This window comes from Silurus meridionalis, chromosome 17, assembly GCF_014805685.1.
Source record: "Silurus meridionalis isolate SWU-2019-XX chromosome 17, ASM1480568v1, whole genome shotgun sequence".
In the NCBI taxonomy this organism is placed as follows: Eukaryota; Metazoa; Chordata; class Actinopteri; order Siluriformes; family Siluridae; genus Silurus; species Silurus meridionalis.
Genome location: NC_060900.1, coordinates 11731664 through 11743683, shown reverse-complemented (window position 1 = coordinate 11743683; position 12020 = coordinate 11731664). Strand labels below are relative to the sequence as shown.

The 12020-nt window shown below is 35.0% G+C and overlaps 1 protein-coding gene across 1 annotated transcript in view; it reads right to left on the bottom strand.

The window, feature by feature from the left end:
- The window catches only part of crb2b (crumbs cell polarity complex component 2b), a 68140-nt gene extending 56602 nt beyond the window's left edge, over positions 1-11538 (bottom strand). Inside the window, exon 1 of the mRNA XM_046871759.1 lies at positions 11321-11538. Coding sequence (XP_046727715.1) covers positions 11321-11390 — 70 coding nt within the window. The 5' untranslated portion in view covers positions 11391-11538. The remainder of the gene's footprint in view (positions 1-11320) is intronic.
- Positions 11539-12020: the final 482 nt, after the last annotated feature.

The following is a 12020-nucleotide window of genomic DNA, read 5'->3' as shown; positions in this document are numbered from 1 at the left end:
ACCGGTTCCACTGTATATATATATATATATATATATATATATATATATATATATATATATATATATATATATATATATTAGGATGCACCGAATATTCGCCCACCGAAAGACTTTGATTACCGAAAAAACACGGCCGAAACAGTTTGTTGTGATGACGTAAACAGAAACCGCTGCCTGCACTTGCATGTCTAAAACAACATGTCTGCGGTGTGGACGTATTTCAGTATATCTGAGAAAGACCCACGGATAGCGATTTGCAAAACATGTAATGACGAAATTTCGTCTGCAAAAACTTTCTCCACGTCGGGTTTAATTTGAAATCCAAACATCCGATCGCTATGCTGAATATCAGAGGAAACGCACAGAAAAGCAAAACCCCTCCCAGCATGCGCACTCCGTCTGTGGTGGACGTTTTTGAAAAGGCAGGAAGTTTCCCAGTGATATTGTTGTATTGTTGTATCTTTAAGCAGTTGCTCTTGTTCTAAATAAACTTTGTTTTTATGAAAGAACATATTTAAATGTACAACCTTTCAGCAGGCCAGAGGGTCTGTACATTATTATTTAATGTACACATGAGTGCATTTAAGTTAAACATTTAAGACTAAATTTTAATTTATTTTATCCTGTGCATTGTTGCAATGTGCTATAAATAAATATTTTAATAATTTGTAATTGATTAATTCTTTGAAACTTTAATATTAATTTATGCAATTGAAATGCCTTGATTTTAGTAAGGTTAGTACACAGTCATAGCCATTAATGCAATAGTAATAATAATTGCAATAATTTCTTTCGGTGTTTCGTTTTTTTTCGTTTTTCGGCCTTGCTTTCCTCCTTTTTCGGTTTTCGGTTTCGGCCAGGAATTTTTATTTCGGTGCATCCCTAATATACATATATATACGCACACATTATACACACACATATACAAGAATGTAAATGTTGGGCAGAATGTACAGTAAGTACATAAATATATAGATATAAAATGGTGCAGATGTAATGAGGAATAAAAAAGATATACTATGTACAATTGTACAGAGGTTATCAAACAAAATTAAAATATTTAATCGCAACTTAATCACACATTTCTATCTGTTCTAAAAATTTACTATATATTAATACTTCCTGTTTTTAATACTTTAAGCAACATGGACATGGAGAAATATGGATGCAACAGACAGCATGAAGACAAAATATTCTTGTAAATGTTTTAAAGTAATAATGGTGGTTTAAATGACGTAAATCATCAGGACACCAAACGGAACCTTTGCTATGTTTCCACACGGACAGTAATGAGGTGATACCGAAGAAACTGCACCTCTTCAAGTCAAGTCAGGAAGCTTGTATATATAGACAATTTACAGATTTGAATGATGAATTGTTTTTAACTGTACGATCAGGAAAGACAGTCATTTCAGTTCGTGTCGCCATTATGAGGGAAAAAACCCACAAAACGCCACCCAGAGGATTAATTGTTTAAATCATGGCGGATTTGGTGTTTGATTTGAGACTTGGTGCATAAATAAAACAAAAGTTTAAGGATTAAAAATATTTTTCAGTGACGTTTATTTGTTAATTTTATATCTAAGTTAAGAAAGGATGCCGTGAATAAGTGTATGTTTTGCCGAAGGTTTTAATTTTGCCTCTTTTATATGTAGTTATTTATTTAAGTATTTGTTTTTTTATAAAAATGGTAAAAACATAAATGCGCGCTGAATTGAGAGCTAATAATATTTAGTGCCATTTAAAATAATTTTTCAAAACGAATTAAAAATTTTGTTACCTAATGAATGTATTCAGGCTAAAGATCCACATATAGTACACAAGCAGAGAAAAGATGATGATGATCAGGAAAGTCTCTGATCTCAGTCATGTTTACATTACTGACTCCCTCTGTCTCCTCCACATTAACCCCAAACTTCCTACTGCCTTCTGCTTCTTAGCTTCGTAAACTAGTCTACATCTGTGGTGAGTGAGAGACAGGACATTATACACCAGTGGATTAAAAAAGATGCGCAATGACAGGAAATCGGTTGTTCGGATGAAATCGGCACGCAGTGAAAATAAAAATATATGTATATTTCACCAAATCAATGGATTAAAACTAAAGTAACGAGTCTGTTTTGAAAATGTAAAAAGTAGAAAGTACAGACATTTGTGTAAATATGTAATGAGTAAAAGTAAAAAGTTGTCTGAAAAATAAATAGTGAAGTAAAGTACTGATACCAAAAAAATCTACTTAAGTACAGTAACGAAGTATTTGTACTCCGTTTCTTCCCACCTCTGCAAACAATACACCAATCGAAGTACTGTAATGTAAACAAAAGAATTACCATCTAAATTACAACACTATTGTTTGGTTCGAGCAAAAATGCTTTACGACATGTTGTTCAGTGGACCCTTATCTTTTTTGCAGCAGTGGATGCATGACTCGTTATTACAATAATTGTGCAAGTACTGTATTTGTTATGCATGCTGTTTGTGTGTACAGCTTACACAAAGTCAGCAAATACATTCATTATATGTTTTCCTTTGAAAAACAGTGATCTAAAATCGCTGCTTAGACCTTTAGAATGATTTATAGTTAGTCATGGTTACTCTTGTGCCTTTTTATTTAATCTATTGTTAAACATTAACACCTGAGAACAATGGGATATCGGTCGCATTACCAGCGCTGAAGGCTAAGAGGTTAACTACTATTTCAAAAGTAAAATACCGGGGAGTTTTTATTTGTGTCCCAAATCATGAAGATTTAGGACCTTCAAAGAGTAGATGCTGACACTGCAAACATCCCGAGCCATCTATAAAAGGTGCCAGCGCCATTTAAATCCTACTTAATGCAGAGTTTGGACATTGGACTTTGAGGATAAACTACCTCTGTAGAAAGGACATTACTCAATCACACACTTTCATGGTATTTCTCATTCTCCAGTGTTTTGTATTGTTTTTATGATTTTATAATCACACTTAAATCCCCTGGTTCCCCTTTTGAATCTGGATCCTCTGAAGGTTTCTATCTCATACCATCTAAGAGAGTTTTTCCTTGCCACCGTCGCTCCAAGCTTGCTGATCAGGGATAAATACCCATAATTCAGTTATATTTAAATTTGGTTTGAGAACTTTATCCACCACTGCGCAAAACACGTGTCATTCTTCCATCCAGGTGTCAAAAACTACTCTCCTTGCCAAAATCATATTCCATATTAAACTATATTTTCTTGCACTCTAGATACATTACGTCCAATGACTCTTTCTGACCACAGCCACTGAGGCCTGTGAATTTTAATGCCCAATATATTCTTTATGCCAATTCTTTAATAAAAAAATATCCCAATACTAAAAGGAAAGTGCCTTTCTTCCAGTAAACATTGGCACCAAATTGGGTTGCAGCTAAGGCCACCTTAAGAAGCCACATTATTTAAAATAGAGGTCAAAAGATTGGAACTTATTCATAAAACTACACCCATACAAAACAATTGGAATCTTCTGTGAATTGAAATCTCAACTGTAAATGAGCTGAAAAGTCCATTAAGGCTATTAAAACCACAGAGGGAATAATTTCATATGATCAAGTTAAAATTAACAAATTATCTTTGAGATGCAAAGAACCCTGTTTTTCTTGATTCTTATTCCTTATGTCCACGAGTGGAGTCCCACAAACAGTCTCAGCAATAAATCTACATTCCCTTCAAATGTAAACACTTTAATGGGGTCCTAAAAAACTTAATCCTACTTTTCATGTCTCTCTCCTAAAACCCTTTCTACCCTACATCCACTGCTGTGCATCATCTGTGGCCAGCCAGCTTACATTTTTCTTGAAGATTCTTTTTTTCACTTTGTATTGCCAATATAATGGCTTTTTTACCAAGGTTTTAATGTTAAGGGTGTTCGATGTATGTTTGAATATCAATAATGTCAATTTTTCTAACAACCATTTACTAACAACATTTTAAAATTAAAGTAAAAAAAACCCACTGCATTAATAATTTTATTTTTTTTTACATTTCCAAGTCTCCAAAAGATCGCATATAACTTACAACCTAAATCTATATAGCATTATGTAATGGTTTTCTAGAATTGGAGGTGGGAACCTTTCTCCAGGAGGATTTTCTGCTCAGCAAATACAATTTTTTCTGTTCTAATATGTATATCACTTAGACACATAATGAAATCAATGAAAACATTTTCTTAGGCTACCCCAAATGCTTTTTTGATAAAAAAAAAAAAAATTAATGTCAAAAGCTGTTGATAAAGCAAGCAAGTAAAATTGCTGAATCTTGCTTAAAGCTATTTAGTCAAATCAAATCAAATTATATTTGTTACATACACATAGACATACAGTACGACATGCAGTTAATATCCTCTACCCATTTTTCCCCAGAGACCAGCAGCACATTATTATTTTAAAACAAAATAAAAACAGCAGAACAAATATTAGGCCACAGTATACCTGCCATTTATTTTTTTTTTTTGTATAAACATCCTCTCCGTGCCCTTATATTTATTGTTTCAAACCTGAACAGGGACAAGGGAGGAACTTCTAGGTAGGATGCTAGGTATTATGCTGCATGGAAAATGGCAGATTCAAGCTCCAACATAAGAAAAATATGGACATAACCACAAACATGTTTGTTTTGTTATAAACAAGCTAGCAGGCTTACATTATGATGCATTTATTTTCCCAGAACAGTCATGGGCGTAAATCCCGGGGGGACGGAGGGGACATGTCCCCCAACATCCAAGGGTTTTCCCCCCCAAAAAAATTATTAAAAAAATATTGCACTCTCTATTGTGAAAAATATATGTATGTATACCTAAATAATTGTGTAAGTAGAAAAAGAAAAAAAAAGTTCCCCCTCCCCTTCCTCACAGTGGTTTGACCCACTGTCTGCTTTCCCAGTTCATCTCACCTACTCTGCAAACACGAGTCAGGTGTGTGGCTGTGGCTCAATAAATTTTGAACTCCATTAAGTAGGGTATTTTATTCACTTTAAATAAAGCGATTCTCTTTAATGTTGTTGATGCAGACTCATTCATAAATTAGTTGCGGCAAAATTGCTGATTGCCAATGTAATTTTCCATGAATCTGCTATATTAGCGATTAAAATATTACTTATCTAGTTAATGTTAGCTTGTTTACAATAGCTTGTTGCCAGTGTTGTGCTAGTTACTTAAAAATAGTAACTAGTTACAGTTACTAGTTACTTCATTCAAAAAGTAACTCAGTTACTTTGTTGATTACTTACACCAAAAAGTAATGCGTTACTGTTAAAAGTAACTTTTTAGTTACTTTTTTTAAAGAACGTTCTTTAATGTTCCCATTAATGCCCTTTTATGCGTTTTGGTCTATACAAACACAAAACTGACTTAAACACAAAGTAATTTTTAAACACTATTTTATTTAAGTCAGACCAGCACAAACTGAATATATCACAAGCATTTCTAAAATAAATAACAAAACAAGCTGAAATATATATTTAGAATCAAAAACTAAAGGGGCTTCTGGATCATAAAAGCTGTTGTGATGAGCCCTTAAACATGTTCCTTTCACAGCTTAAGTATGAAAACTATCAACAATGTAGAACAGAACACCGGGTTTGCTTCTAGCTTCGTCAAAGCATGGAGTTTCTAGAGGAGCTTCGACAGATTGGAGTTGCTGTTTATCGCAGTAGATATGACCTTCAAACCAGAAAGACACAGCTTACATTTGACTAAAACATTTTTGTCTTTATGCTGAACTAAAGTGAAATAATAAACATATAGAAAGTCGTCTTGCTCTCGCCTCCACTCGCCATTACTGCTGCACAGAGCTGAATAAACGGAGACACGGCCACAGTGCGTCTTCTTCGTGTTTACAGTGTTTCATCCACCAATCCTACAATGCGTCGCTGCTGTAAACAGGTTAGACTATAGGCTACACTTCAGCCAAAATTATTTCATTTAAAAAAGTAACGGGTAACGCACCATACAGTAACGGTAACAGAGCTACTTTATTTAAAAAGTAACGAGTTACAGTATTAGTTACTGTCAAAAGTAACTGCGTTACAGTAATCCGTTACTAGTAACACGTCACTGTCCAACACTGCTTGTTGCATAGTGCACTGCAACTAACAACCACAACAAAGCCGTTTCCCATGCATTGTTTTATTTGGGACGACTTGGCATAATGTTAACTTAACATTAACGGCCAGAATTAGCATATTGTTTAGCTGTGCATTTACTAAATGAGCACTGTGCTACGTCTGAACTGACCCCACTGTATTTTTTTTGTATAATCAATTTCTATTCTGTTCTTATGTGTCTTAATTAATTTTAAATAAAATTTTAAACCTTTTTTTATTTCCTTGTTTTGCTTTGTCATTGAACCTGAGAAAAACTTTGAAAATAACCAAAATTATGCAGTCTTTATGCTACAATAATAATGATAAAAGCAAAGCTTTCACTCTGGGGACATATCTTTATAAGTACAATTTGACTGTATTATTTGTGTCCCCTTCAAAAATTGCTCATGAGAAATTTTATATTTATTGTGTCCCCCCTACTGTTAAATAAACTTTACACCCATGAGAACAGTGTACGGTATAGTCAGCACTGGATAAATAATAAATTGATGTTTGATAGAAATTAAATATTACTATCACTTTATTTAAAGTAATGAAGTGATTATTTAGCTACTGTTGATTGTGTGAGACAATGCTGATTAATGTCATATGCTGAACTTGTGGCTGAAGATGCCTTCATGAGTTAATTAATAATGAAAATGAGAAAGTTAAATGAGAAAGTTATGTTTTGCCATGGCAGTAAACCCGAAAGTCTTGCAAATGGCTTGTAAAGATGAAAAGCTCTCATATACTTGGCTATACACCTGGACCTGCAGTTACTCAGCTGAAGGTCCTGTAATACGCTTTTGCTACTTCTCCAACTGTGAGTGAATGCCCAGAACCCAAGCAATTGGAGTGAACACATCTCAGCAAGGAGAAGAAAAGAAGATGGCAGAGAGAGCTCAGGTGTTTTTACTGTAGCCACTTATCTCCATGTGGGAGATCCAAGCCACACAATCCAGCATTGAGTCCATCCCAGTTCCTAAATCCTACTGTCTTGACAACATTGATTCACTCTGAAGCATTGGGAAACTTCGTGGATCAAGAAATTCTTATCTACCTGAATGTCAACCTCAAACACTACAGACACCATAGCACATTCAAGCCACTGCAGTAGGACCCAATAAAGACAGAAAGGTCCAGATCATCCAGCCTCAATAGGGTTCTTTACTATGGAAAATAAATGGGGTGGTCTCAGTCCATACAATATCCTGCTCATTACCATATAACTTAAACAGCTAAGACAACCAAAATATCTACATAATTCTGGACATACACAGTGCTGACAGTCTGGTGTGCATATGCAAGGAAGATGGGTTGAAGAACACACTTAGTAATGCCAACAGCTACTATGACCAAGAACCAAGGTGCCCCGTAAGTAAGCCTGCTGGTAACCCACATCTGTACAACCCTGATTGGGTTCCGTACGTTTCACAAACAATCAGAAATCATGTGACTGGCTCTTCCTCAGAAATACGTGTTGTTCTTCATTATTTTTAAACAAAACGCTGTTCAGCAGATACTAAAGCAATGTACGCTCTGGATGAGAGAGAACTGTATGGTAAGTAACTATAATAGTTTTCAATCATATTTCATATATTTAAATTTATATCCACTGTATTTACATGTCTTTGATTGGTGTAATATTATTTGTAGTATACCTTTTCATATGTTCCAGTCTCAGATGATGCTAACCCACATGCTGCTAACCAAGCATGCAATTATACACCTTCAGGCTAGTATTTTTTTTTTGCAACGAAACACAAAATAGACATTAATATACTTTGTAAACAAAATGTATGAGATTTGTTATTAACTATGCATTGTACATAAAAAAATGTTAATTACACATACTGTTTTAAATTCATTTGTTAATTGATTGTTGTTAACCTGCAGTAAAAAAATAATTATTATTTATGTGATTGAAAAATCTTGTTAAACATAACAGTTTTAACTAAAATGCATTTTGTTTTTCATTCTGATAGATGGCTGGACAGAAAATAAATTACCTGTGGGAACGATTTACAGAGACAACACTGTGTGACTGATCTGCACAAACCGGACTCAACACACACTCATGCTCACTTCGTGTGACTGATCTGTACAAACCGGACTCAACACACATCATACACTTGGCATACCCATGATTCAGTACCACTCACACTAATCATTACCGCAAAATGTCGTTTTTTGCACATCTGCAAAATGTTTACATGCCGTTTTTTGCACATCTTCCGGGATTGCTGCTATTTGTTCTTTTGCACAATATTCTGTCCACATTTTTTGCCACTGTTCACTTTATTTTGATTGCTGCTATTTGTTTCATTGCACAATATTCTGTTTACATTTTTCTGCTACTGTGAACCTTATTTTGTTACGACAGGTTTACTGTCGGAGCTATTTTGTGTTTTGTGTATTGTCTTGCACTGTCCTGTGTTGTCTTGCACTGTCTTGTGTTGTCTTTTGCACTGTTTGCACCAGTTGCACACATGCACTTTAAGTGGCAAGAATCTTTCTACTAGTTCCTGGCCCTGTGTATTTCTGTTTTTGTGACTGTTGTTTTATATTGTTTTATGTAGCACCCGGGTTCTGGAGGAACGTTGTTTCATTTCACTTTATTTGGTAAAGTCCCAATAGAACATTTTTGTGAAAGTGTCTTAACTATTAAATATTGTTTAAGTACCTCATAGAATGTCATAAATATTACACACAATAAATGTTCGTTTAGTTTCACAAATTTTCTGCATTCTCTCATTTACTGTCATTACATGTATTATATAGGCCAATTGGACAGATTGCTTTTTCAATATTGCATCAGCCATTAAAAATCCCATATCGATCGACTTTTTTTTAGATTTAAATAAATCTCCAATTCATTGTTTTAAATTTACTTTTATAATGACAAAATTGCAAATTTATTTGACAAATTAAATATCTGGCATCATACTTATTTTACTTTTATATTTTTACAAAGATTCTTAATTTTCATAAGTAAAAGCCTTTCCAACTAATTTCAGTGTGGTTGATGAGAAAGAGAATAATATGGTTTTGATAAATGACTGAATAATGTGTCTTGCATGGACCATGATTAGAACAATGCAATTAATGTGTCTGAGTCATCCACTAGCTGTGTTCAAATAGGCTCAAATCACCATTTCTCTCAGTCATTCTAATGGAATTCCTCAGCTAATACCTTTGCTTAGGAACATTGCTCTAACACTTCATATATCACTAACGGCTAATTCCCGATGCCCTCTACACTTATGCAAGAGCCTTAAATTAAACCTAAAAGAAAAAACAATCTAAGCCATTCAGATGAAAAAGTCTATATTGACTTCTATGCTATGAGTCAGGTACTGGAGGATTATGATCATTTTTAAAATAAGTCTTACACACATTCAATAAAAACATGCACAATTTAGTCCTGCAAAATCAGACTGTCACTACATTGCTAAATTATATGATCAAATCTTGGATCATATATTGACTGATCAAAATATGTGGAGTAAGCACATTACACTCTAGCTGAAATAAAATCAGACAAATATAAATTTTGCCTTTGGCCTCCAAATGTCTAGAACCGTCCCTGTTTACACTTTTAATGATTTATTCCAATTGTTTTATTATGTGTTTCTGATACTGCAAAACTGATCATGTAAAACATGAACTGGAACATTTTGGATCTGACTCTGGTGTGGACTATGGCGAATGTGTCTCTATTAAGAGGTCACTATTCTCAGCGTTTTGGTTGGTAAAAATGTTCAGTATTTACACTTAACACAACACTTTCAGACGACAATCACGGTCACTGCAACATCTCAGCAGCTCTGTTCAACAGCACTCAACTCAACGTAAGCTTTATTGTCATTCTTCTACATATAGCATACAAAAGAAAAAATGTTGTTACTAATGGACATAGGTGCACAGAAAGTGAACAATAACCATAAAATTACAGTAAACCGTGATTACACTTTTGTTTAATTGAATACACTTTGAATTATTTGTTCCAATTGTTTTATTATGTGTTTTTGATACTGCAAAGTCAATGTATCCGTAGGTGTTTCAGTATTATTGTACTGTATTATTGTATAGTACTTTTGTCATCAACTATTTCTGTACTGTACCACTGCTGAAAATTATTAGTGTAAACATTATACTGTTTATTTAATGTTTGACTGTTTTACTTTACAGCCTCTGATAAGGAAAACGCACATTCCCACTGCCACAAGCTCCCCAGAAACCCCCTCAAAAGAAAGACCACTGATACGCCATTCAACCAAAGACAATAGTAGCCCGCGCGAAAGACTCACTATCTACCATGGCAACGTGCAACTATGGCGATGCCAAATCACGCAAAAATCCCCGAATTTCGCTCGTGGAAACAGAAAGAAAAGAAACAGAACAAAGGTCCCTGACGAATTAAAGAGAAAGAAAAGTCAATCCATCATCCGAAAACACACTAAATCATGGCCAGAAGTAGTGCAAAATGCGAACGCGCAGCCGTGGCCTTCACTGCATTCACCTCAAATTTGCATTTTATACCAACGAGGTTTAATGATTGTGCAGTTGAAACTTGAATCTAGGGAAATTATTGTATACATCTGTTTGTTTGAAGGTGGGCCGTGCTTCTTAATTTCGTGCAATTAAAGCAAGTTTAAGCAGCAACCTAATTTTGATAGCAACATGTTCCGACACAGACTGCGTTGCTAGTGTATACATTGCACTGTACCTGTTTATTCTGTCCAGAACAATTGCACACTGTAAAATAAGTGGTGCTGAATTATCCACAATAGACCTAAAACTCACTCACTCACTCTCGCATTGTGTAACAAACACGCGCACACAGAGAAGGGGGGTTTGCCATCTGAGTCTTTTTTAGGTCAGCTCCTCCACTGACACTCTATCTCTGCTTTACGTCTTTAACACACACACCTGCTATTTTATAGCTTACATTGGAGGAAATGGTTTTATCTGCAGTCCAAACTAGAGAAAGCTGGCACACAATTGCTAACAATAAAACTAAAGTTATGTATGCTTTGTACACTAATTTCTGCTACATGATTTCGGACATCAGACATTAAAACAACATTGCTTCGATGTGCTGTCATATCTGTAACCTTCGTGAAAACATCTTATATCAACACCAAATATATGATTATTTAGGTTACTATGTTTTTCTAGAAACAATTACGCAGCGAATCCTGGCTTTAATTCGCCATTACCCCATTTGTACACGATCATGGTGAGTAGCAGCGCTCTGGGCCTTCTGAAATAAGATCGTCCCAACTCCATCGTCTCCTAGAACTCCTGATTTTCAATTCTAATAATCCCAGTGCTCAACACGTTCCCTCAGCATCTCCTCGGGTCGCTCTAGCTTTCTTGATTACGGGAAACTGAACATGTGGGTGTGTGAGAGTGCCCCATGCTGCAGCACTTTATTCGAACGGGCTTACACCGTTAGGGTCGAATGTAAAACATGAACTGGAGCTCGAACATATTGGCTCTGACTCTGGTGTGGACTAGGGCGAATGTGTCTCTATTCAGAGGTTACTAATCGGTCAATTCATATTATTTTCCTTTTATCTGTTCGATTTACAGCGTTTTGGTTGGTAAAAATGTTCAATACTTATTTACAACACTTTCCGACGACATTCACGGTCACTGCATTATCTCAGCAGCTCTGTCAATTTAATTACTCAACTCAACGCAAGCTTTATTGTCATTCTTCTACATATAGCATACAAAAGAAAAAAATCTCGTTAGTAATGGACATAGATGCACAGACCGTAAACAATAAACATAAATTAACAGTAAACATTAAAATAACAGAGCTAAGGTCTGATAAATATGAGGTAGATGTGATACATTCAAGTTCGAAATGTAAGTAAGAACTGTATAAGAAAAGTGTGAGTGCACAATCAG